This window comes from Pipistrellus hanaki, assembly GCF_964339955.1.
Source record: "Pipistrellus hanaki genome assembly, chromosome: 11".
NCBI lineage: Eukaryota > Metazoa > Chordata > Mammalia > Chiroptera > Vespertilionidae > Pipistrellus > Pipistrellus hanaki.
This window is the reverse complement of record NC_140513.1, coordinates 1710690-1734357: the sequence shown is the minus strand read 5'-3', so window position 1 is coordinate 1734357 and position 23668 is coordinate 1710690. Positions and strand designations below refer to the sequence as shown.

The following is a 23668-nucleotide window of genomic DNA, read 5'->3' as shown; positions in this document are numbered from 1 at the left end:
GGGACCTGGTCCTCAGGGGGAACCGGGAGCAGGGAGGCGGGAGGGGCTTGGACAGGAAGAGGAGCGTGGAGCCCCAGACTAGGCTCCTGTCCCCCCTGAGCCCCCCTGCGCCCCGAGAGCAGCTGCAGACGGGAGTGAATGCTGATGACGGAACATGAGTGGAGGCAGGGGAGTGAGGAATACGAACTTGAACATGACGCCTGACCTCACTGCCGGCCCTGCCTCAGTTTCCTCGCCTGGAAAGGGGGCGGGGTCACTAGCACTTCCTGGGTGTGCCCGGAAGAGTATAGAGAGCCCTAACGGGTTTGGCTCAGTGGATAGAGCATCGGCCTGCGGACTAAAGGGTCTCAGGTTTGATTCCGGTCAAGGGCATGTACCTTGGTTGCAGGAACATCCCCAGTGGGGGGGTGCAGGAGGCAGCTGATGGATGTTTATCTCTCCTTTCCTCTCTAAAAAAAAAATCAATAAAATATATATTTAAAAAAAAGAAAAAGAAGAAGCCCCTGGAAAGGCGCCAGATCAGGCCGGTTGGGGAGGAGAGGGGAGAGGGGGGAGAGGATGGAGGAGGAGAAGGGGGAGGAGGGAGGGGAGGAGGAGGGGGAGGGGCGTCCTCCCTCCGGCCCCCAGGACGTCCCTTCCTCCCCCGGTCTGCCCCGGGCGCCGCCTCTCTCTCGCAGGCGGGGCGCAGCCCGTGGGTCCGGGACAGCGAAGGGGCCCCGGGGCGGGGCGGGGGCTGCCCCTCGGGGCGAGCTGGTGGCGGCCGGTGGAGGCGGGTGCTGGCGGCTGGGACCGGCCGGAGCCCAGGGAGCCAGGGCGGGCCCGGCTCTGCAGGTGGAGCCCGAGGAGGTGCCAGCTCCCCGAGGGGGGGGGTTAGGGTTGGGAGGGGCGCGTCCTCATTGGTGCCTTTGGGTAGGCCCCGCCCCCTCGGGAGGCCCCGCCCCCACACCTGGCGGGTCCCGGGCCCCAGGCCGTTCCCCGGACCCTGCGCCTCGCCGGTCCCCGCTGTCACTCCGCCGGGTCGGCGTCGGAGGGTCCCAGCCCCGAGGGGCGCGGCGGTTCTCTCGGTCGCGGCGGCGGCCGCCCGGGCCGCGATGGCCGAGCTGCTGCGGACGCCGGCGGGTGAGTGGCGGCCCCAGGGCCCCGGTTCCTGGGCGGGAAGAGTCCTGACGGGAACCGGCACCCCGATCGCTGAGCCCCAGGGCGCCCGGTGCCGCGGCCTCCGGGGCTCCTGGGGCCGCTGGGTGCTCAGACCCAGCCAGCGGGGCGGCTGGCCTGGGTTCCGGTCCAGGCTCGGTCCGGCGGCCTGCAGACAGCGCATCCGTCTCCAGGAATCTCCCACCGACCCACACCCCTCTCTTAAAAAAAAAAAAAAAGAAAAAGAAAAAAGTTTGTTGATTTCAAAGAGAAAGAGAGAGAAACATCAATTATGAGAATAATTGATCTGCTGCCTCCTGCAAGCCGCCACTGTATCAGTATTTCATCCACGTTCATTGCGGAGTAATCTCATTGTATGGGCACAGCATTGTTTATCTACTCACCACTGGCGGGCATTTCGGGTTTCTGCGCTTTAGGTTTGTGTGTGTGTGTGTGTGTGTGTGTGTTTTAAGAGAGGAAGGGAGGATAGAGAGATAGAAACGTCAATGATGAGAGAGAATCATTGATCAGCTGCCTCCTGCTCGCCCACAGTGGGGATCAAGCCCCCAACCCTGGCAAGTGCCCTGACCGGGAATCGATCTCCACCCTCCTGATTCACATGTCAATGCTCAGCCACTGAGCCACACCTGCTGGGCTCGCTTCCTTTTCTTCTCTCTCTATATATATGTTATTAATTTTTTTACAGAGAGGGATAGAGAGCTAGAAACATCGATGAGAGGGAAACACCAACCAGCTGCGTCCTGCACACCGCCCACAGGGGATGTGCCCGCAACCAAGGTACATGCCCTTGACCGGAATCGAACCCGGGACCTCTCAGTCCCCAGGCTGACACTCTATCCACTGAGCCAAACCGGTTTCGGTGGCTCACTTTCTTATGGTGTAGTTAAGTGCAAAAGTTTTTTAATTTTTTTTATTGTTGCCAAAACCAGTTTGGCTCAGTGGATAGAGCATCGGCCTGCGGACTGAAAGGTCCCAGGTTCGATTCCGGTCAAGGGCATGTACCTTGGTTGCGGGCACATCCCCTGTAGGGGGTGTGCAGGAGGCAGCTAATTGATGATTCTCTCCCATTGATGTTTCTAACTCTCTATCCCTCTCTCTCTCCTTCTCTCTGTAAAACTCAATAAAATATATTTAAACATTTTTTTTATTGTTGACACTATTACAGATAGTGTAATAGTGTCCCTCCCCTCGCCCTTTACCCACTTCCACTCAGACCCCCGCCTCTGCTGTCTGTGTCCGTTGGTTGAACACGTGTGTTCTCGGGCTAATCTCTTCCCTTTCGCCCAGTCCCCCAGTCCCAGAGCGTTCATTCTGATGAGCTCCGATGGAACTTGCTTTCCTGTTCTCTGTGCTTGCGGTGCGGACTGTAAGGACTCTGCTGAGCCCAGCGTCACACCACTTAGTCCTCGGTCTCCTGGGCGAGTCCTCCAGCCACGTGTGCTTGGCATCCAAGTTGTCTGAATTGCGGGCAGACAGGCCCGGGCTTTTCTAAAAGTCCCCACCCACCGGCAGCGGCTGGCCTCAGTCTGCCTGTGCCTCTCGCCAAGCCACCCCACGCCCCGGCAGCCGCCGCCCCACCCAGCACGGGGCAGCCCGACCAGCGGCTGCCCCCAGAGGCCCAGAACCAGCTTCCTGCGGGATAATCTTCAGGACGGAGTGTGCAGGAATGTGTGTACCTGATCGAGCTCAGACAGACCAGGGAGAGGAGCCTGAGAGGGAGCGGCTAGGCTAGCGGGCGCCCGGGGCGGGGGTGGGGGTGCTTGCTGGGCAGGGCGGGAGGGAACCTGTGCATCTGGCTCGGCTGGGGCTGCGGTTACACACTGTGCACAGCGTTAAATACTCATAAATACTCATCCACTCCGTGCTTAAAATGCCTGTTTTATTGGCTATAAAGGATTCCGCAGATAAGCGTGCCTGTGTGTGTTAAAAGCTTTTAAAAGGAAACGGGAGCCCTGGCGGGCTTGGCTCGGTGGACAGAGCGTCAGCCTGCGGACTGAGCGGTCCCAGACTGAAGGGTTCCTGCCAAGGGCACAGGCCTGGGTTGCGGGCTTGATCCCCAGTGGGGGGCGTGCAGGAGGCGGCCGATCAATAATTCTCTCTCCTCATGGATGTTTCTATCTCTCTCTCCCTGTCTGAAATCAATAAAGAAATACAAATATGTAGATAAATAAAAGGAAACATGCAAAGGTATTTTCAAAGCGGAAAGGAAATTCTCTCCAGCCCCTCCCCCACCCCGGTGGGGGCGCAGCGGCCATCCTCCTGTGCTCAGCTCAGGCCCCTGGGGTCCTGTCAGTCAGGGGGGCTCCGTGGAAAGAGGCCTGGGGAGGCCGGGCAGCTGGGAGTCGGGGTGCCCGGGGGGTGCTGGGAGGAAGGACTGTGGGCCCCTTGGAAGGAGACGGGACAAACCTAGGGGTGGGACTGGGTCTCAGAGGGGCTCCGGTTTCGCTCCAAACTCGCCCTGGGAGGGGCGCTCTCCTGGCGGGGCTCGGCCAGGGTCCCCGGTGCAGCCCACAGAGCCCCGGAGCCAGGAGCCGCGTGGCGTGACCGCATTCCCACTGCGTTTTCCAGGAAAACCTCCCTGCCGCTCGCTTCGACCTCTGGCCTTCCTCCTGGTCACCTTCCTCCTGGTCTTTGGGTGAGAAGCGGCCAGGCCCCTGGGTCTGCGGGGCCATCGGATCCCAGGGGCGCCCTGAGCTGTTCCCCCCGATCCCGCTCCCCGGTCACAGCTGCAGGGACAGGGCTGACAGCGCCTCACCGCCCAGGGCCCGGCTCCACACTCCCTCCCACGGGGCCACACCCTGGGGGCTGTGCTCCCCCACCTCACCAGTGGGGAGTCGGGCGAGGCCCGGACCCTCCCTGTGTGGCTGCGAGGGGGGGAGACGCGCTGTCGGCCGCTCTCGGACGGACAAGGCCCTGGGACCGGAGTGAGGGACCCTGCCAGGAAGCCGTCCCTGGGCAGCCTCGGACCAGCCGGCCACGCCCGGACCCACTCCCGCCGCCCAGGGGCTCCCGTGGGGGCACCTGAGCTTAGGGGACACTGCCCCTCCCCCCCCTGTCCTGCCCGAGGGCAGCTGCTCTGGGGAGCTCGGGGGCATGACCTTTGCGTGGGGAAGGTGGACAGGCCGCCCAGGACCTGCTCCTCAGCAAGGGCCTTTGGGGGCTCTTCCACAGCATGGTGGTCGTGAACCTGAGAATCCCGATGCCGGGGACCAGCCCGGAAGGAGAAGGGTGAGTGAGTGAGGGGGGCCCTGCCCTGACAGCTGCACTGCCCGCCCTGAGGGCCCAGCCCGTCCCCCCTCCCCACCCCCATGCCCAGAGCAGCGCGGCCACGTCCCTGGCCCTGCAGGGTCACCTGGGCAGGACTGGCTTTAGCTCCGAACACCCTCTGACCCCCTGCCTCCGGGGCCCTGTGTGCCGTGACGGACCTCCCGCTCGCCCACAGCCTCTGCCCGGCCTCTTGTCCTCGGGACGAGCCTGCAGTCAGACCCTGGGCCTTCACACCTGCTGCCCCTGCCAGGCCCGTTCTCCCCGCCCTTGGCCTCTGCTGGCTCCTCCGCAGCAGCCAGGAGGGGGTGTCGGGGACAGAGGGGGGAGGAGAGGGGCGGAGGGGGAGGAGGGGGCGGAGTGCAGGCACCCCGCCACCAGCACCTGCTCGGCCTCAGTCAGCAGCGTCTGCTGAGCGCGGGCCCAGCGGCTCCGCAGAGGGGGCCTCCATCGGGGTGCAGGGACACAGGCCAGCGCCAGCCCACTGCCCACAGCGGTGTCTACGATGAAGTCCAAGGCCACACGCCAGGCCGCCCGCCCCCCTCCGCGGGACCCAGCGCTGGTCCCTGCACGGGAGCCTAGTTCTCCCGGTAAAACCTCTGTTCTCATCCAGCAGCGAGGCCGCTAGAGCACCGCCCAGGATGCAAGTTGTGAAACTACCGAGGTACCGTGTCAGCCTGGCCGCCGGCGACACCGGCCGCCAGGCCCTGTGTGTGTGTGTGGGGGGGGGCGGGGGACAGAGGTGGGATGCTGGGGACAGATGGAGGTGGCTGCTGCCTTCCGCGGGGCCGAGTCAGACTGTGCCCCGCCCCTGCCGCCCGGGGAGACCCACAGAGGCTGCTGCCGGCCTTGACCAGGTGCTGGCATTTGGCTTTGAAGGGGTGACCGCCCGGCTGGCTGGCCTGGGCGCAGCGGGTCCTGGGCTGTGGGCTTATATGGAGCGATCTCATACAGGGCAGCCACCCTCATTTCTTGGTTTAAAATGTTCACTGTAGTAGGATACACGTGGCCGAGACCCTTATGTCTGAACCATCTTTAGTAGACTCGGTGGCGTAGCAGACATTCACACTGTTGGCAGTGCCGCCACCACCACCATGGCCAGTACGTTCCATCTTCCAAGCTGACACTCTGTCCCCATGGAGCTCCCCTCCCTCCCCTCTTCCAGGTGCTGGGGACCTCACATCACACACAGTGTTTGTCCTTTTGCACCAGCTCATTTCTTTATCAATTTGTTGTACTTTTTTAAAATAGAAACTACTTTCTATTTATGTGATATACACACACATACTTTTGCAGAGAGGAAATGAGAGGGATAGAGAGTTAGAAACATTGATGAGAGAGAAACATCCATCTTGCTGCCTCCTGCACACCCCCAACTGGGGATGTGCCCGCAACCAAGGTACATGCCTTTGACCGGAATCCAGCCTAGGACCCTTCAGTCCCCAGGCTGATGCTCTATCCCCTGAGCCACACCGGTTAGGGCTAGCTTTATATTTTTGAGTAAAATATATTTTTATTGATTTCAGAGAGGAAGGGAGAGAGAGAGATGGAAACATCAATGATGAGAATCATTGACTGGCTGCCTCCTGCACACCCCCTCCTGGAGAGAGAACGCGCAACCTGACCAGGAATGGAACCAGTGACCTCCTGCTTCATGGGTCAATGCTCAGCTCCTGAGCCAGCCAGCTGGGCCAGACTGGGTGACTTCGCCGGTACAATGGCCACAGGATCACCCATGGATGGCGCCTGTTAGAATCCCCTTCTCTTCGGGGCTGACACCTGCTTCCAAAGCCTCCCTGGAGGATTTAAACACACTGATTATAGAGAAAGAGAAAGGGAGGGGGGGAGAGTGAGAGAAACATTGATGTGAGAGAGAAACATCACTTGGTTGCCTCTCACATGTGCCCCAACCCAGAATCGAACCCACCACCCTTCGGTGCACGGGACCATGCTCCAGCTGAGCCCCACCAGCCGGGGCAGGCACCGGTTTTGGGTGCATCCGGGCGTGCACGGGGCACTCATTTGACAGGGACCCCCTGTAGGGCGCAGCCACAGCTTTGGGACGGGTTCAGGGCTCGGGCTGATGAGGGCACAGTCCTCCTGGCCACGTGCAAGGCCCAGAGTGGAGGGCGGAGCTCCCAGCACCGTGATGGCCACCAGCTGTGGCTGTGAGCGTGAACCTGTGGTCCGAACACGTGGCCCCCTGCCTGAGCGAGAGGCCGCAGGTGAACAGAGCTGGGTCAGGTGGTGAGTGGATGAAACCCAGAGGACGCTGTGACATCCGACCGCGCCCACTGTGCCGCGTGGCAGCGGCTGTGAAAAAGACTCATGTGAGCATCCCTCCAGGAGGGAGCACGTCCCACCGAGACCAGCTTCGTCCTCTCGTCCTTTCTACGCCTTTCACCCCCGCTCAGGCTCACCTTGGCCGTGCGGCTGTTGGAGCTGGTGCTGTGACGGCCACGTCCGGTGCTCCTGTCACCCAGCCAGAGGCCCAGCGGGCCATGTGCGTGTCTGCCGGCGGCTCCTCTGGGCCCGCTCCTTCCTTGGGCACCCCGCCCTCCCCCCACCCCCGTCCCCCCAACCCCAGAGGCCCCTTCCAGGGCGTCCCGCCCACAGTGAGCTGAGACGGGACCTGGGACCCACCACTCGGGTCAGAGGGGGGCAAAGGCCCGGGGCCTTTCCTTCCAGGGCCCGGCCACAGGGGGCGCGACGCCCAGAGGCTGAGCCCGGCCCCCCCCTCGAGGTGCGGTGCGGGAGGAGCCTGGGCTCCGTGTCCCGGAGGAGGCACAGCCTGGCCCTCAGCAGCCACCCTGCCCACCAGCCTCTCCCACGGGGTCCCCGACACTCATGCCGCACCCTGTGTTTCAGGATGCTGTACCCGCAGCCCAGGGTGCTGACGCCCTCGTGAGTAACCCATCGCACTCCCCCCACGTCCCAGCGGGCGGTGCCACCCACGTCGCCCCGGGACTGGCTCTGCCCACTCCGTGCCCTCTGGTCGGCCTGGGCTCCGAGCCCGGACCACAGAGTCCGTCCTCCCCTGCGCTGCGCTCCTGTCCTCTGTCTCACAGACAGCGTTGGGGGGGGGCTGCCACAGGGTCCCCTCCGCCGGCCAGTCCCCGTGCCCGGCCTCAGGCTGCAGGGCGGTAAGGGGGCTCTGCCCGTTGGCACCGGGGCTGGCACCGGCAGGGTCTTGCAGGTGCCCGGTCCTCGGAAGGACGGTCCGCCCGGGGTGGAGGGCCTGGGCCAGCGGGGTCCTCAGGGGGCGGGAGCGCAGGCTGAGGGCCCTCCGCTCAGCGGCCTGGGCTCCGCTGCAGGAGGAACGACGTCCTCATCATGACCCCGTGGCTGGCGCCCATCATCTGGGAGGGCACCTTCAACATCGCCCTCCTGAACGAGCAGTTCCAGCTGCAGAACCTCACGGTGGGGCTCACCGTGTTCGCCATCAAGAAGTAAGGGGGCGGGGGCGGGGGCGGAGGGCGGAGCGGCAGGCCCCTCAGGGTCTGTCCTGTGCCCAGGGCTGATGGGATGGGGTCGGCCAGGAGATGGGGACCTGGGGGGTGAGGGCTCTCCGGGAGCCCAGCATAGGCGGGACCCAGCTCCGCCTCTCCTCACCGAGGCTCCTGCTCCAGCCCCGGAGCCTCAGGCCCTCCCTCCTCCCTAAGATGGGTGCTGCCGGCCCCCCATCTCTGGGAACAGGACGAGGGAGGCCTAGGCTTCCTGCTCAGGGGGTGGGTCCCCTGAGGAGGGTGCACGGGCCCCGGCCCCTCCCTGACCCTCTGCCCCTCTCCTGCCCAGGTACGTGGCCTTCCTGAAGCTGTTCCTGGAGACGGCCGAGCAGCACTTCATGGTGGGCCACCGGGTCACCTACTACGTCTTCACCGACCGGCCGGCCGCCGTGCCCCGCGTGGCGCTGGCCGAGGGCCGCCGCCTGGAGGTGCTCCGGGTCCCGGCCGCCGAGCGCTGGCAGGACGTGTCCATGCGCCGCATGCAGATGCTCAGCGACTTCTGTGAGCGGCGCTTCCGGCGGGAGGTGGCCTTCCTGGTGTGTACCGACGTGGACATGCGCTTCAGCGACCACGTGGGCGTGGAGATCCTGTCCCCACTCTTCGGCGCCCTGCACCCCGGCTTCTACGGGGCGGCCCGCCAGGCCTTCACCTACGAGCGCCGGCCGCAGTCCCAGGCCTACATCCCCTGGGACCAGGGCGACTTTTACTACTTGGGGGGCTTCTTCGGAGGGTCGGTGTCCGAGGTTCACCGGCTCACCACGGCCTGTCACCAGGCCATGACGGCCGACCGCGCCAACGGCATCGAGGCCGTCTGGCAGGACGAGAGCCACCTGAACCGCTACCTGCTGGACCACAAGCCCACCAAGGTGCTGTCCCCGGAGTACCTGTGGGACGAGCAGCTGCTGGGCCGGCCGGCTGTCCTGAGGAAGCTGAGGTTCGTGGCCGTGCCCAAGGACCACCAGCAAATCCGCAACTGAGGGTGAGCTTCCTTGATGGCCCCTGCGCTTCCCTCTTCTGTCCTGCGGGGCGAGACTGTGGATGCCTGGCACCGCCCCAACCCCCAAATACAGGCTGTGGGTACCTCCGCCCTGTGCCCACCCCGCTCAGGCATACAGGAGACAGGCCCGTCCCCTGGGCATCCATCCTCTCCCACTGGGTGCTCCTGGGGCCCTTCAGCTCAGGTGAGGCAGGGGGCCCGGCCCCTGACAGAGGGGGGCCCAGAAGTAGCTCCCAGGGAAGGCATGGCCCCCCAAGTGCAGAAAACTCTGGAAAGCTGGTGTTTCAAAGGGGACGAGGGCAAGTGTGCACTCCAACGAGAGGAAGCGAGGCCTGGCACGTCGGGAGAGGAGGGGGAGGGCCCCTGGGAGACAGTGCGCAGGCCGGCAGGTCCCCCGGCGGCACCTCCCGCAGGTGTTCTTGCAGTTTTGCAAACATGTATTTTTGAGCGTCCACCTATGAAGCAAGAGGTCATGGTTCACCAAAACCGGTTCGACTCAGTGGATAGAGTGTCAGCCTGTGGACTTAGGGATCCCGGGTTCAATTCCCGTCAGGGGCATGTAGCTTGGTTACGGGCACATCCCCAGTGGGGGGTGTGCAGGAGGCAGCTGATCAGTGACTCTCTCTCATTGATGTTTCTAACTCTCTATCCCTCTCTCTTCCTCTCTGTAAACAATCAATTAAAAAAAAGAGGTCATGGTTCCATTCCCAGTCAGGGTACAGGCCCAGTGTCGGGTGTGCAGGAGGCAGCCGATCCATGATTCTCATCATTGAGGTTTCTATCCCGCTCTCCCTTTCCCTTCCTCTCTGAAATCAATAAAAAATATTTTTTCAAAAAAGATGTGTTTTTGAGACTACCCATCAGAGCACTAGTGAACTTGCCAGAAATTGGAAGACCATCCACAGAGAAGGATTGGACCCATTGATCCTGCTCCTCGCGATGCGGCGAGCTGAGCAGCTGTGGGTGCAGGTCTCCACGTACCATCCACAGACCTCAGGGTCCTCTTAGGTGAGACACGTGGAACCTTTTGCATCCAGGATCCCACCCATTAGACCATGCACGTGTGATTTCAAGAGGCAGACACACGTGTAAAAGAATCTGTGTGTAACAGAGACAAAGAGAGGCGGAGCCAAGACCGGTTTGGCTCAGTGGATAGAGCTTCGGCCTGTGGACTGAAGGGTCCCAGGTTCGATTCTGGTCAAGGGCATGTACCTTGGTTGTGGGCACATTCCCAGTAGGGAGTGTGCAAGAGGCAGCTGATCGATGTTTCTCTCTCATCGACTTTTCTCTCTATCCCTCTCAGTGTAAAATCAATAAAATATATTAAAACAAAACAAAACAGAAAGAGAGGTGGAGCCTGAGAGACGCCCACAAACCACTTGTGATGGTCCCCTCTGGGGCGGGACTTGCAAATATCATCTCCTTGTCCAAGTTTTTGCAATGCGTGTGACTTGTATCGTTCTGAAATAGTAAAGACACGTGTTCAGTGTTCTCTGTGTATTGGTCATCTAGGAAGAAAAGCACATTATTTAGCTTTCACTTTTTAAAATGTATTTTTTATTGATTTCAGAGAGAGGGAAGGAAGACAGAAGCATCCATGAGAAACACTGGCCAGTTGCCTCCTGCATGCCCCCTGCTTGGGTTCCCACACCTGGGATGTGGCCCAACCAGGAACCAAACCGTTACCCGGTTCATAATCCACACTCACTGAGCCACACCAGCTGGGCTAGCGTTTTGTGTTTTTCTGTTATATCTTAAATATATTTTGATTTTTCACAGAGAGGAAGGGAGAGGGACAGAGAGTTAGAAACATCGATGAGAGATAAGCGTCAATCAGCTGCCTCCACACCCCGCACTGGGGATGTGCCCACAGCCAAGGTACGTGCCCTTGACCAGAATCGAACCCAGGATCCCACCCCAGTCTGCAGGCTGATGCCCTATCCACTGAGCCAAACGGTTTTGGTGTTTTTTATTTTTTTTTATTTTATTGATTTCAGAGAGGAAGGGAGAGGAGGATAGAAATATCGATGATGAGAGAGAATCATGGATCGCCTGCCTCCTATACACTTCACTCTGGGGATCTAGCCCGCAGCCCAGGCTCGTCCCCCAACCAGGAATAGAACCGTGAACCCCTGGTTCATAGGCCAATGCTCCACCACCGAGCCCCGCTGGCCGGGCTGGGATAGCTTTGACTTGTTCAAGGACAAGCGTTTGTGAGAGTGCAATAAGGAACCCCGAACCGAGGCCAGAGCAAGGTCCCTCTGGGGAGGAGAGCCGCGACCGGGTGCTCACTGTCCCTATGGGAACCCCTTTCACGTCCTGCGTGGCTCAGGGTTTGTGTTCTGGAGAAGGGCTGCATGGAAATTAGAAAGCGACTAGAAGAAATTAAAAAAAAATTAATTTGGCGATATGGGGGGGGGGGGCGAGCGGGAGCCCACCTCTAGTGGGGAGACTGCTCTAGGCTCTGGCCTTGCCATCCCTTTTATGGAGACGGTGGGACATACCCATGGCCCTTAGGCAGGTGATGGTCGGATTACCCCATCAGGAAGGATTTAGGTGACTATCTGGTGGGGAAGTTGCCTGTTACCACTGTCTCAATTAGACAGGGAGTGGTTGGCTCTGCCCTTTCAGAGCTTCAAGGTGGACCGGCCTTTTACATCTTCCTGGTAGTGAGACCATGGCAGTCCCAGTCCTTACCTGTGTGTGCACCCGAGTCGCTGTGTTCTGCGCCCAGGGTGCCTGTGTGTTCACGTGTGCGCGTGTGCACTTGTGGGTGTCAGGCGGGGATGGGGGGTGGGGGGTGGGCTTTGGGGCGTGTGCTCTTCCGGAAGCTCGTTTCCCAGGCGGTGGGCACGGCCAGTGTGCCCCCCTGCCGTGGGCCTTGCCTGTCCCTGCATCAGGATTCCGGAGCCCCCCACCCCCCGCAGCGGAGCTGAAGGGAGCTCTGTGACCTCCCACCTCCCTTATTGAGGACCGGCCGCTATGGGGAGCTTCTCAGGCCAACGCCAGCACGCCTGTGGGGGTCCCATTGAGCCCTGGGGAAAGCAGGCCTGGGAGCCTGGGGCTGACACGGGGGCGGAGGGAGGAGGAGCAGGGCTGACGAAGGCCCCTCTGTAAGCCAGCCGAGGCTGACAGCCCCTGGAGACCACCTCCCGGAGGGACCGAGATGTGCCCGGCTCACACGGGCAGGAAGGACGGCGCGGGGAGGGGCTGGGCTTTGTGGTAGTGGGTGGGGCAGTGAGACACCCTGAGAGGAGAGGGAGATGGCTGCCCGAGACCAGAGCCTTTCCCGCTGCGAAGCACCCGGGCCTTCCGACGGCACAGACCTCCGAGGACAGAGGCCTCTGACGATGGGTGCCTGCCCTGTCCCCGCCCGGGAGAGGGGCCAAGCGTAAGGTGACCAGACGTCCCGCTTTTGGAAGGACAGTCCCGATTTTTAAGAATTTGTCCCGCAGCGTTTTTAAAAAGTCCAGATTTTATCGCGGGACAAATTGTTAAAAATCGGGACGTCTGGTCACCTTAGCAAAGAGGGGCCAAGAGCCCCATCATTTCACACCGAGGGGGCCCCCTGGGGGCACAGACGTCCTTTGGAGCAAGAGGCACGGTTTTCCTGACAATTGGCTCGGGCCCCCTCCCCTGCCCCCGTGAACTCAGGCTGCCCTGCTCCCAGTGGCAGTGACAGTGCCTTGGCCCCGATGGGCAGCCAGGCGGCTGCCAAGAGGGTCGGAATCAGGCCTCACCAACACCTGGAACTCCTCCCCTCCTCCTGGGCCTCCTCCCCTCCTCCTGGGCCTCCTCCCCTCCTCCTGGGCCTCCTCCCCTCCTCCTGGGCCTCCTCCACTCCTCCTGGGCCTCCTCCCCTCCTCCTGGGCCTCCCCTCCTCCTCCTGGGCCTCCTCCCCTCCTCCTGGGCCTCCTCCACTCCTCTTGGAACTCCTCCCCTCCTCCTGGAACTCCTCCCCTCCTCCTCCTGGGCCTCCTCCCCTCCACCTGGGCCTCCTCCCCTCCTCCTGGGCCTCCTCCCCTCCTCCTTGGCCTCCTCCCCTCCTCCTGGGCCTGCGCACTGAAGGCGCCACTCAGCTCTGGGAGGACTCAGGAAGGAAAGGGACTGGCCTCCAGCAGTGCCCAGGACCCTGGGACTGTGGTAGGAGCTCCTGCCCTCCCTGGGAGCAACTTCATCTGGGCCCCCCTCTGTCAAGGGCCGGGCCCCCTGCCTCACCTGAGCTGAGGGCCCAGGAGCGCCCAGTGGGAGCGGATGGATGCCTGTCTCCTGTATGCCTGAGCGGGGTGGGCACAGGGCGGAGGTACCCACAGCCTGTATTTGGGGGTTGGGGCGGTGCCAGGCATCCATAGTCTCCCCCCACAGGACAGAAGAGGGAAGCGCAGTTGTGCCTAGCGGCCATCAAGGCTCCAATCTGGGGCCAGAGGGAGCATGGCCCCAGCCCTTCCCGCTGCCCCAGCCCTTCCCGCGGCCCGAGTGCGCCCTCAGTTGCGGATTTGCTGGTGGTTCTTGGGCACGGCCATGAACCTCAGCTTCCTCATGATGGCCGGCCGGCCCAGCAGCTGCTCGTCCCACAGGTACTCCGGGGACAGCACCTTGGTGGGCTTGTGGTCCAGCAGGTAGCGGTTCAGGTGGCTCTCGTCATGCCAGACGGCCTCGATGCCGTTGGCGCGGTCGGCCGTCATGGCCTGGTGACAGGCCGTGGTGAGCCGGTGAACCTCGGACACCGACCCCCCGAAGAGGCCCCCCAAGTAGTAAAAGTCGCCCTGGTCCCAGGGGATGTAGGCCTGGGACTGCGGCCGGCGCTCGTAGGTGAAGGCCTGGCGGGCCGCCCCGTAGAAGCCGGGGTGCAGGGCGCCGAAGAGTGGGGACAGGATCTCCACGCCCACGTGGTCGCTGAAGCGCATGTCCACGTCGGTACACACCAGGAAGGCCACCTCCCGCCGGAAGCGCCGCTCACAGAAGTCGCTGAGCATCTGCATGCGGCGCATGGACACGTCCTGCCAGCGCTCGGCGGCCGGGACCCGGAGCACCTCCAGGCGGCGGCCCTCGGCCAGCGCCACGCGGGGCACGGCGGCCGGCCGGTCGGTGAAGACGTAGTAGGTGACCCGGTGGCCCACCATGAAGTGCTGCTCGGCCGTCTCCAGGAACAGCTTCAGGAAGGCCACGTACCTGGGCAGGAGAGGGGCAGAGGGTCAGGGAGGGGCCGGGGCCCGTGCACCCTCCTCAGGGGACCCACCCCCTGAGCAGGAAGCCTAGGCCTCCCTCGTCCTGTTCCCAGAGATGGGGGGCCGGCAGCACCCATCTTAGGGAGGAGGGAGGGCCTGAGGCTCCGGGGCTGGAGCAGGAGCCTCGGTGAGGAGAGGCGGAGCTGGGTCCCGCCTATGCTGGGCTCCCGGAGAGCCCTCACCCCCCAGGTCCCCATCTCCTGGCCGACCCCATCCCATCAGCCCTGGGCACAGGACAGACCCTGAGGGGCCTGCCGCTCCGCCCTCCGCCCCCGCCCCCGCCCCCTTACTTCTTGATGGCGAACACGGTGAGCCCCACCGTGAGGTTCTGCAGCTGGAACTGCTCGTTCAGGAGGGCGATGTTGAAGGTGCCCTCCCAGATGATGGGCGCCAGCCACGGGGTCATGATGAGGACGTCGTTCCTCCTGCAGCGGAGCCCAGGCCGCTGAGCGGAGGGCCCTCAGCCTGCGCTCCCGCCCCCTGAGGACCCCGCTGGCCCAGGCCCTCCACCCCGGGCGGACCGTCCTTCCGAGGACCGGGCACCTGCAAGACCCTGCCGGTGCCAGCCCCGGTGCCAACGGGCAGAGCCCCCTTACCGCCCTGCAGCCTGAGGCCGGGCACGGGGACTGGCCGGCGGAGGGGACCCTGTGGCAGCCCCCCCCCAACGCTGTCTGTGAGACAGAGGACAGGAGCGCAGCGCAGGGGAGGACGGACTCTGTGGTCCGGGCTCGGAGCCCAGGCCGACCAGAGGGCACGGAGTGGGCAGAGCCAGTCCCGGGGCGACGTGGGTGGCACCGCCCGCTGGGACGTGGGGGGAGTGCGATGGGTTACTCACGAGGGCGTCAGCACCCTGGGCTGCGGGTACAGCATCCTGAAACACAGGGTGCGGCATGAGTGTCGGGGACCCCGTGGGAGAGGCTGGTGGGCAGGGTGGCTGCTGAGGGCCAGGCTGTGCCTCCTCCGGGACACGGAGCCCAGGCTCCTCCCGCACCGCACCTCGAGGGGGGGGCCGGGCTCAGCCTCTGGGTGTCGCGCCCCCTGTGGCCGGGCCCTGGAAGGAAAGGCCCCGGGCCTTTGCCCCCCTCTGACCCGAGTGGTGGGTCCCAGGTCCCGTCTCAGCTCACTGTGGGCGGGACGCCCTGGAAGGGGCCTCTGGGGTTGGGGGGACGGGGGTGGGGGGAGGGCGGGGTGCCCAAGGAAGGAGCGGGCCCAGAGGAGCCGCCGGCAGACACGCACATGGCCCGCTGGGCCTCTGGCTGGGTGACAGGAGCACCGGACGTGGCCGTCACAGCACCAGCTCCAACAGCCGCACGGCCAAGGTGAGCCTGAGCGGGGGTGAAAGGCGTAGAAAGGACGAGAGGACGAAGCTGGTCTCGGTGGGACGTGCTCCCTCCTGGAGGGATGCTCACATGAGTCTTTTTCACAGCCGCTGCCACGCGGCACAGTGGGCGCGGTCGGATGTCACAGCGTCCTCTGGGTTTCATCCACTCACCACCTGACCCAGCTCTGTTCACCTGCGGCCTCTCGCTCAGGCAGGGGGCCACGTGTTCGGACCACAGGTTCACGCTCACAGCCACAGCTGGTGGCCATCACGGTGCTGGGAGCTCCGCCCTCCACTCTGGGCCTTGCACGTGGCCAGGAGGACTGTGCCCTCATCAGCCCGAGCCCTGAACCCGTCCCAAAGCTGTGGCTGCGCCCTACAGGGGGTCCCTGTCAAATGAGTGCCCCGTGCACGCCCGGATGCACCCAAAACCGGTGCCTGCCCCGGCTGGTGGGGCTCAGCTGGAGCATGGTCACGTGCACCGAAGGGTGGTGGGTTCGATTCTGGGTTGGGGCACATGTGAGAGGCAACCAAGTGATGTTTCTCTCTCACATCAATGTTTCTCTCACTCACCCCCCCTCCCTTTCTCTTTCTCTATAATCAGTGTGTTTAAATCCTTCGGTGTCAGCCCCGAAGAGAAGGGGATTCTAACAGGCGCCATCCATGGGTGATCCTGTGGCCATTGTACCGGCGAAGTCACCCAGTCTGGCCCAGCTGGCTGGCTCAGGAGCTGAGCATTGACCCATGAAGCAGGAGGTCACTGGTTCCATTCCTGGTCAGGTTGCGCGTTCTCTCTCCAGGAGGGGGTGTGCAGGAGGCAGCCAGTCAATGATTCTCATCATTGATGTTTCCATCTCTCTCTCCCTTCCTCTCTGAAATCAATAAAAATATATTTTACTCAAAAATATAAAGCTAGCCCTAACCGGTGTGGCTCAGGGGATAGAGCATCAGCCTGGGGACTGAAGGGTCCTAGGCTGGATTCTGGTCAAAGGCATGTACCTTGGTTGCGGGCACATCCCCAGTAGGGGGTGTGCAGGAGGCAGCAAGATGGATGTTTCTCTCTCATCAATGTTTCTAACTCTCTATCCCTCTCATTTCCTCTCTGCAAAAGTCAATATATATATATATATATATATATATATATATATATATATATATCTCACATAAATAGAAAGTAATTTCTATTTTAAAAAATTAATGAAGAAATGAGCTGGTGCAAAAGGACAAACACTGTGTGTGATGTGAGGTCCCCAGCGCCTGGAAGAGGGGAGGGAGAGGAGCTCCATGGGGACAGAGTGTCAGCTTGGAAGATGGAACGTACTGGCCATGGTGGTGGTGGCGGCACTGCCAACAGTGTGACTGTCTGCTACGCCACCGAGTCTACTAAAGATGGTTCAGACATAAGGGTCTCGGCCACGTGTATCCTACTACAGTGAACATTTTAAACCAAGAAATGAGGGTGGCTGCCCTGTATGAGATCGCTCCATAAAAGCCCACAGCCCAGGACCCGCTGCGCCCAGGCCAGCCAGCCGGGCGGTCACCCCTTCAAAGCCAAATGCCAGCACCTGGTCAAGGCCGGCAGCAGCCTCTGTGGGTCTCCCCGGGCGGCAGGGGCGGGGCACAGTCTGACTCGGCCCCGCGGAAGGCAGCAGCCACCTCCATCTGTCCCCAGCATCCCACCTCTGTCCCCCGCCCCCCCCCCCCACACACACAGGGCCTGGCGGCCGGTGTCGCCGGCGGCCAGGCTGACAAGGTACCTCGGTAGTTTCACAACTTGCATCCCGGGCGGTGCTCTAGCGGCCTCGCTGCTGGATGAGAACAGAGGTTTTACCGGGAGAACTAGGCTCCCGTGCAGGGACCAGCGCTGGGTCCCGCGGAGGGGGGCGGGCGGCCTGGCGTGTGGCCTTGGACTTCATCGTAGACACCGCTGTGGGCAGTGGGCTGGCGCTGGCCTGTGTCCCTGCACCCCGATGGAGGCCCCCTCTGCGGAGCCGCTGGGCCCGCGCTCAGCAGACGCTGCTGACTGAGGCCGAGCAGGTGCTGGTGGCGGGGTGCCTGCACTCCGCCCCCTCCTCCCGCTCCGCCCCTCTCCTCCCCCCTCTGTCCCCGCCACCCCCTCCTGGCTGCTGCAGAGGAGCCAGCAGAGGCCAAGGGCGGGGAGAACGGGCCTGGCAGGGGCAGCAGGTGTGAAGGCCCAGGGTCTGACCGCAGGCTCGTCCCGAGGACAAGAGGCCGGGCAGAGGCTGTGGGCGAGCGGGAGGTCCGTCACGGGCACAGGGCCCCGGAGGCAGGGGGTCAGAGGGTGTTCGGAGCTAAAGCCAGTCCTGCCCAGGTGACCCTGCAGGGCCAGGGACGTGGCCGCGCTGCTCTGGGCATGGGGGTGGGGAGGGGGGACGGGCTGGGCCCTCAGGGCGGGCAGTGCGGCTGTCAGGGCAGGGCCCCCCCTCACTCACTCACCCTTCTCCTTCCGGGCTGGTCCCCGGCATCGGGATTCTCAGGTTCACGACCACCATGCTGTGGAAGAGCCCCCAAAGGCCCTTGCTGAGCAGCAGGTCCTGGGCGGCCTGTCCACCTTCCCCACGCAAAGGTCATGCCCCCCAGCTCCCCAGAGCAGCTGCCCTCGGGCAGGACGGGGGGGGGGGGAGAGGGGCAGTGTCCCCTAAGCTCAGGTGCCCCCACGGGAGCCCCTGGGCGGCGGGAGTGGGTCCGGGCGTGGCCGGCTGGTCCGAGGCTGCCCAGGGATGGCTTCCTGGCAGGGGCCCTCACTCCGGTCCCACGGCCTTGTCCGTCCGGGAGCGGCCGACAGCGCGGCTCCCCCCCTCGCAGCCACACAGGGAGGGTCCCGGCCTCGCCCGACTCCCCACTGGTGAGGTGGGGGAGCACAGCCCCCCAGGGTGCGGCCCCATGGGAGGGAGTGTGGAGCCGGGCCCTGGGCGGTGAGGCGCTGTCAGCCCTGTCTCTGCAGCTGTGACCGGGGAGCGGGATCGGGGGGAACAGCTCAGGGCGCCCCTGGGATCCGATGGCCCCGCAGACCCAGGGGCCTGGCCGCTTCTCACCCAAAGACCAGGAGGAAGGTGACCAGGAGGAAGGCCAGAAGTCGAAACGAGCGGCACTTAGATTTTCCTGGAAAACAGAGGAGAGGACAGGGTCTCTGTCTGCCGTGAGCCACGCATAGAGTTCCCAGACCTTCCTGCGGCCCAGCACCAGGCTGGCTTCTTTGTTGTTAAGCTGCAGGGGATGTGCCGGATTAGGGCTCACTGGCTGATGTTTTGAGGCCCCTCCCCGCACCGGGGCCTGTCAATCGCCATCAGCATTGGGTGCCGGTGTGCTCATGGACACGTTTTTTCCACCGTCTTAACTAAGGGCCAACTACAGAAACCCAGGCGGTAGGTTCAGCTTAGTAAGAAGCCACCCCATTGCTCCCATTCCCGCCATCAGCACTGGATTCTCCAGGGGCCCCAGTGCTGGCCAACGGTGATGCTGGGTCACCTCGCGTCCCCCGGCCCAGGGACACCTAGGGGTATCTCATGGCGGCCAAGACGACTCGTAAAAGCCTGCTTCCTGTGTGTCCTGGCCCGTCGGTGTTCCTCGCGATGTGTTTCTGGAATCTTCTCCCACCTGCTTGGGTTGTTCCCTGGTTTATGACCAAGACGTTGAAGTTACATATTGTGGACCCGAGTTCAGTGACAATATGGGAATTACAGAGGTTTCTCTCAGTTTGTGGCTTATCTAATCACTTTCCTAATTTTGTGTTTTGAAGCGAAGGTTTTCATTTTGACGAGGTCTAATTTATTTTTATCTTGTGGTTTGAGCTTTTTTTCCTATCTCAACTAGTGAGTTTTTGCATATTCCAATGTCATGAATATTTCCTCCTAAAATTTTGTAATTTTTAAAAATATATATATTATTTCAAAGAGGAAGAGAAAGGAGATAGAGATAGAAACATCAATGATAAGAATCATTGATTGGCTGAAACCGGTTTGGCTCAGGGGAAAGAGCGTCAGCCTGCGGACTGAAGGGTCCTGGGTTCGATTCCAGTCAAGGGCATGTACCTTGGCTGCGGGCACATCCCCAGTGGGGAGCGTACAGGAGGCTACTGATCGATGTTTCTCTTCCATTGATGTTTCTAGCTCTCTATCCCTCTCCCTTCCTCTCTGTAAAAAAAAAATATATATATATATAATTTAAAACTAATCAAGGAAGTAATTTAAAACTGATTTTTCTTTTTCATATCTAAGATCCAAAGGGTTTCGGGCGTTTCTGAGCAGCCTTGAACTTCATGCTTAGTGCTGTGGAGGAGGGGGCACCCAGGGCGTTGCCAGAAGAGCCAGGGCCACAGTGCCAAGCACCAGGTGGCCCAATCATGTGGAATCCATGCAAAGCTAGAGCCCGAACCCAGGTCCAGGGTGACCCTGCCTGCTGCGGGTGGGACCTGCTGGTCCCCAGGACGCAGGACGGAAGTGCTAAAACTGGGACCGGCCTAAGCCAGCTGGGAGGAGTCTGCCACCTTGCCACGTCCCTGTCCTCCAGATCCGGTTGTGGCTGGGAGCCCTCCCAGCACGTGTGCCCGCGTGGGCCTCTCTGCTTCGGAGGGGCACTCTCAGGAAAGAAGGTCAGAAACCGGGCGGCTGGAGGGGCCCATGGAGGAAAAGGGGGGAATATGTAACCAAGAGTAAAGAATTATTAAAACAGAACAAAAAGAGTAACAGCACACACACACACACACACACACACACACACACACACACCCCAGCCCAGCCCTCTGGGCTGCGGACAGAATTAGGTCAGGGTGAGCCCTGCCTCAGGCCCAGGCCCCGGCCCTTAGTGACCAAGCCCCACAGAAAGGAGTGTCCAGCGAGACGCACTTTCCTGGGGCCCGGTGGCCCGGGTCCGGCCAGCAGTCTGACCCCCTGAGTCCCTGAAGGGCCCGGGGCCCCCTCCTCGCAGGCTCGGGCAGGGACTCACAGCCAGTCCCGCCCTGCCCCGGAGCCTGGGGACAGAGTGGAGCGGGGCCTGTCCTCCGCCTGGGCCCTCCCGGCTTCTCCCCGGGCCACCCTTCTCCGCCGGTCCGGGAAGGGGAGACGCCAGGGCTGGGTGTGACCCCCGCTGTGGGAGGTCCTGGGAGGTCCAGGCCCACAGGCTCGTCTTCACATCCACTCAGCTGAGCATGTGCTTAGGAGTGATGTACTAGAAGGTTCTGGAAGGTTCACTGAGGCCACACTGTGTGCAAAGGGCCCCAGGTGCGAGAGTGAATAAGCAGGGCCTGTTCCTGCCCACAAGACGGGTGGGGGCACATGCGACAGGGTCAGAGAGTGGGCGTAGGGCAGCCCCACCGAACTCTGAGCAGATGGGCCTGCTGCTGGTGCCAATGGCACTGGGTCTCCTCGGAAGGGGGGTCCTGAGGACCCCAGAGCCTGTCCACTCTCCCCGCAGTCTGCAGCCACTGACTCCAATAAGTCCCAGGCAGCCAGAAAGTGTAGCAGAGTCCACCGTCCTGACGGTGAGGGGTCCGGGCAGGAAAGGGCCTAGTGGTTCTCTGCCCTTCCTTTCCCTCCTTCTCCCTCCCCCTCCCACACACAGCAGGTGCCCTGGGTCCCCCACCAGCTCCTGGGAGGGCCAGGACCTCACCCAAGAGGGCCCCTTGCTGACCGCCCTCTGCCCTCTGTGGCCGGAAGCCAGAGGAAGAAGCAGAGAGGGCAGGGCAGGGGCTCCACCTGCAGGGGGCAGCCGGCTGGCAGCCTCGCAGGTCATCCTGCAACTGGGACATCGCCCGAGGGTCTGCCTTCACCCAGGCCACCGCCATCCTGGCCACATTCTGTCTCTGGGCACCGTCCACACATGCGCACGCGCACACACACACACACACACACACACACACGCAGCCCTGAGGCCCCTGGGAGGTCACCCAGAGCCCCTGCCCCTCCCCGCTCACCTGAGGGCTCCATGGCTCCTGAGGACCGCAGGCCAGGCCAGGTGGAGGTGGAGGTAAGCCTGGCAGCTGTGAGACCTGTGGTTTTGTCACAGGAACCTGAGAACAACGCCCAGGGCAGAGTCCCTCCTGGTGGTGGTTGGGGTGGGGGAGGGGGGAGAGAGAAGTCAAACAGCTTTCCAGTCTGTCCAGGTCTGGCAGCCAGGCAGCTCAGTGCCAGGAAAGACTTCCCCTCGGTCCCGAGCTGAGGCTCAGCCACCGCGGACGGTATTCTGCTCTCAGGACCCAGCCCGGGGTTTCGCCTACCACCTCCACCCCACCGGTCTCCGGCCTGGGCCCTTCCATAAGCACATTTGTGCTGCGGCTGCACGGCCAAGGGTGAGCCTGAGCGGGTGGTGAAAGGCTTAGGAAAGACAGACGAGAATGAAGCTGGGTCCAGGTGGGACGCTGCTCCCTCCTGGAGAGACGTTCACAAGCCGTCTTTATTTTACAGCCGCTGCCACCTGGCAGCGAGGGAGGGTCAGATGTCACAGCGTCCTCTGGGTTTCACGCCACTGCACCACCTGACCCAGCTCTGTTCACCTGCGGCCTCTCGCTCAGGCAGCGGGGCCACGTGTTCGGACCACAGGTTCACGCTCACAGCCACAGCTGGTGACCATCACGGTGCTGGGAGCTCTGCCCTCCACGAGTTGGGCCTTGCACGTGGCCGGGAGGACTGTGCCTCATCAGCCCGAGCCCTGAACCTGTCCCAATGCTGTGGCCGCGCCCTACACACACCAAGACATTTGCAGTCACAGCTGGAGGATATGGTCACTCTTAGCTCAGTGATATTGGTATTTTTTGCTTCTATACCTGAGGAGGACCTTACCCGGTGTGGCTTGTTTTTCCCCTCAATAATTTGAAAGGTCTGACTTTAGCCTGGCAGGTGGTATGGGTCAGTAGATGAGCATCGACCCACGCACCAAAAGGTCACCGGTTCGATCACCGGACAGGGCACACACCTGGGTTCCAGGTTCCAGCCCCGGTGGGGGCCGTGCAGGAGGCAGCCAATTGTTTTTCTCTCTCTCCCTTAAGATTTGGACTTTAACCCCATGGAAAACTTTTAGTCATAACTTCATGTAATACCTTTCACCCTTTAGAGTTGGCAAACTGCGACTCTCAAGCCACAGGCGGCTTTGGCCCCTTGAGTGTGGCTCTTCCACAAAATACCACGGCCTGGATGAGTCTATTTTGCAGAAGTGGTGTTGGAAGTTTAAAAAAATGTGGCTCTCAGAAGAAACTTCAATCGTCCTGTTGATATGGCTCTGTTGACTAATGAGTTTGCCGATGAATGTTTTAAACTATGTCATGTTAGTTGGTCCAAAGGTTGTGGGTTATTGTTAAGCTGATAAACAATGTCATCTGTTAATGCCCTATCATGAGTTATAAGCTTGGCTAACTCCTCCTCTGTACTTCTTTTTTTTAAAATATATTCTATTGATTTTTTTACAGAGAGGAAGGGAGAGGGATAGAGAGCTAGAAACGTCGATGAGAAACATTGACCTGCTGCCTCTTGCACACCCCCTACCGGGGATGTGCCCACAACCAATGTACATGCCCTTGACCGAAATTGAACCTGGGACCTTTCAGTCCGCAGACCGATGCTCTACCACTGAGCCAAACCAGTTTCGGCCTTCCTCTGTACTTCTTTTCCCACCCCACCCAATATAATCAATTTGTGTCTAAATGTTTACTCCAAATAAACTTACGCCATTACTTGAATTTTCATCTTCAAATGATACCATTTATTCATATCTATAAAGATGAGGAAACCCCCTTTTCTCCTTTCTTTTTTAAAAAACATATTTTTTTTAAATTGACCTTAGAGAGGAAAGGAGAGGGAAGGAGAAACATCCATGATGAGAATCATGGATTGGCTCCCTCTTGCAAGTCCCCCACTGGGGATCGAGCCTGCTACCCGGGCCTGTGCCCTTAACTGGAATTGAACCCGGGCCCCTTCAGTCTGCAGGCCGACACTCTATCCACTGAGCCACACCAGCCAGGGCGTCCTTTTCTTTCTTTTAAAATATATTTTTATTCATTTCAGAGAGGGAGAGGGAGAGAAACATCAATGATGAGAATCACTGATTGGCTGCCTCCTGCAGGCTCCACATTGGGGATCGAGCCCACAAACTGGGCAGGTGCCCCGACCGGGAATCGAACCATGACCTCCTGGTTCATACCACTGAGCCATGCCAGCTGGGCAACAGTGAACTCACTTTTCAGTCC

General features: G+C 61.5%; 3 protein-coding genes and 1 long non-coding RNA gene across 6 annotated transcripts in view; 2 read left to right on the top strand and 2 right to left on the bottom strand.

Annotated features, from left to right (window-relative positions):
- GBGT1 (globoside alpha-1,3-N-acetylgalactosaminyltransferase 1 (FORS blood group)) overlaps positions 1-23668 on the bottom strand; it is a 134816-nt gene that overhangs the window by 10048 nt on the left and 101100 nt on the right. The window lies entirely within an intron of this gene.
- On the top strand, positions 948-9837 carry ABO (ABO, alpha 1-3-N-acetylgalactosaminyltransferase and alpha 1-3-galactosyltransferase). 2 transcript variants are annotated; one of them, XM_084899689.1, is made up of 7 exons: positions 948-1119; positions 3724-3790; positions 4327-4383; positions 5036-5083; positions 7288-7323; positions 7734-7868; positions 8215-9837. In XM_084899689.1, exons 1-7 carry the CDS (start codon positions 1092-1094, stop codon positions 8900-8902), a joined length of 1059 nt encoding a protein of 352 aa, XP_084755815.1. In that variant the 5' UTR covers positions 948-1091; the 3' UTR covers positions 8903-9837. The 2 variants fall into 2 exon arrangements, with proteins under 2 accessions (XP_084755815.1, XP_084755816.1); XM_084899690.1 differs by lacking the exon at positions 5036-5083.
- On the bottom strand, positions 13407-21512 carry LOC311630401 (histo-blood group ABO system transferase-like; the record flags this gene model as incomplete). Of its 2 annotated transcripts, XM_084899334.1 has the most annotated exons (7): positions 21404-21512; positions 18528-18594; positions 17929-17985; positions 17229-17276; positions 14986-15021; positions 14441-14575; positions 13407-14094 (listed from the first exon to the last, which is right to left on the bottom strand). In XM_084899334.1, the coding sequence occupies exons 1-7, from the start codon at positions 21414-21416 to the stop codon at positions 13407-13409; spliced, it is 1044 nt and encodes a 347-aa protein (XP_084755460.1). In that variant the 5' UTR covers positions 21417-21512. The 2 variants fall into 2 exon arrangements, with proteins under 2 accessions (XP_084755460.1, XP_084755461.1); XM_084899335.1 differs by lacking the exons at positions 17929-17985; positions 18528-18594; positions 21404-21512 and having other exon boundaries at positions 14986-15146.
- On the top strand, positions 15158-23469 carry LOC311630406. The gene is made up of 3 exons (XR_014796372.1): positions 15158-15603; positions 21919-22732; positions 22785-23469. It is a non-coding gene; the product is annotated as an uncharacterized lncRNA (long non-coding RNA).

Excerpts from the sequence above, each read along its gene's own strand:
- ABO (XM_084899689.1), top strand. The coding sequence starts at position 1,092 with ATGGCCGAGCTGCTGCGGACGCCGGCGG. Across the intron at positions 4,384-5,035 it reads ACCAGCCCGGAAGGAGAAGG|CGAGGCCGCTAGAGCACCGC; the intron begins GTGAGTGAGTGA and ends CTCATCCAGCAG. Across the intron at positions 7,324-7,733 it reads CCCAGGGTGCTGACGCCCTC|GAGGAACGACGTCCTCATCA; the intron begins GTGAGTAACCCA and ends GCTCCGCTGCAG.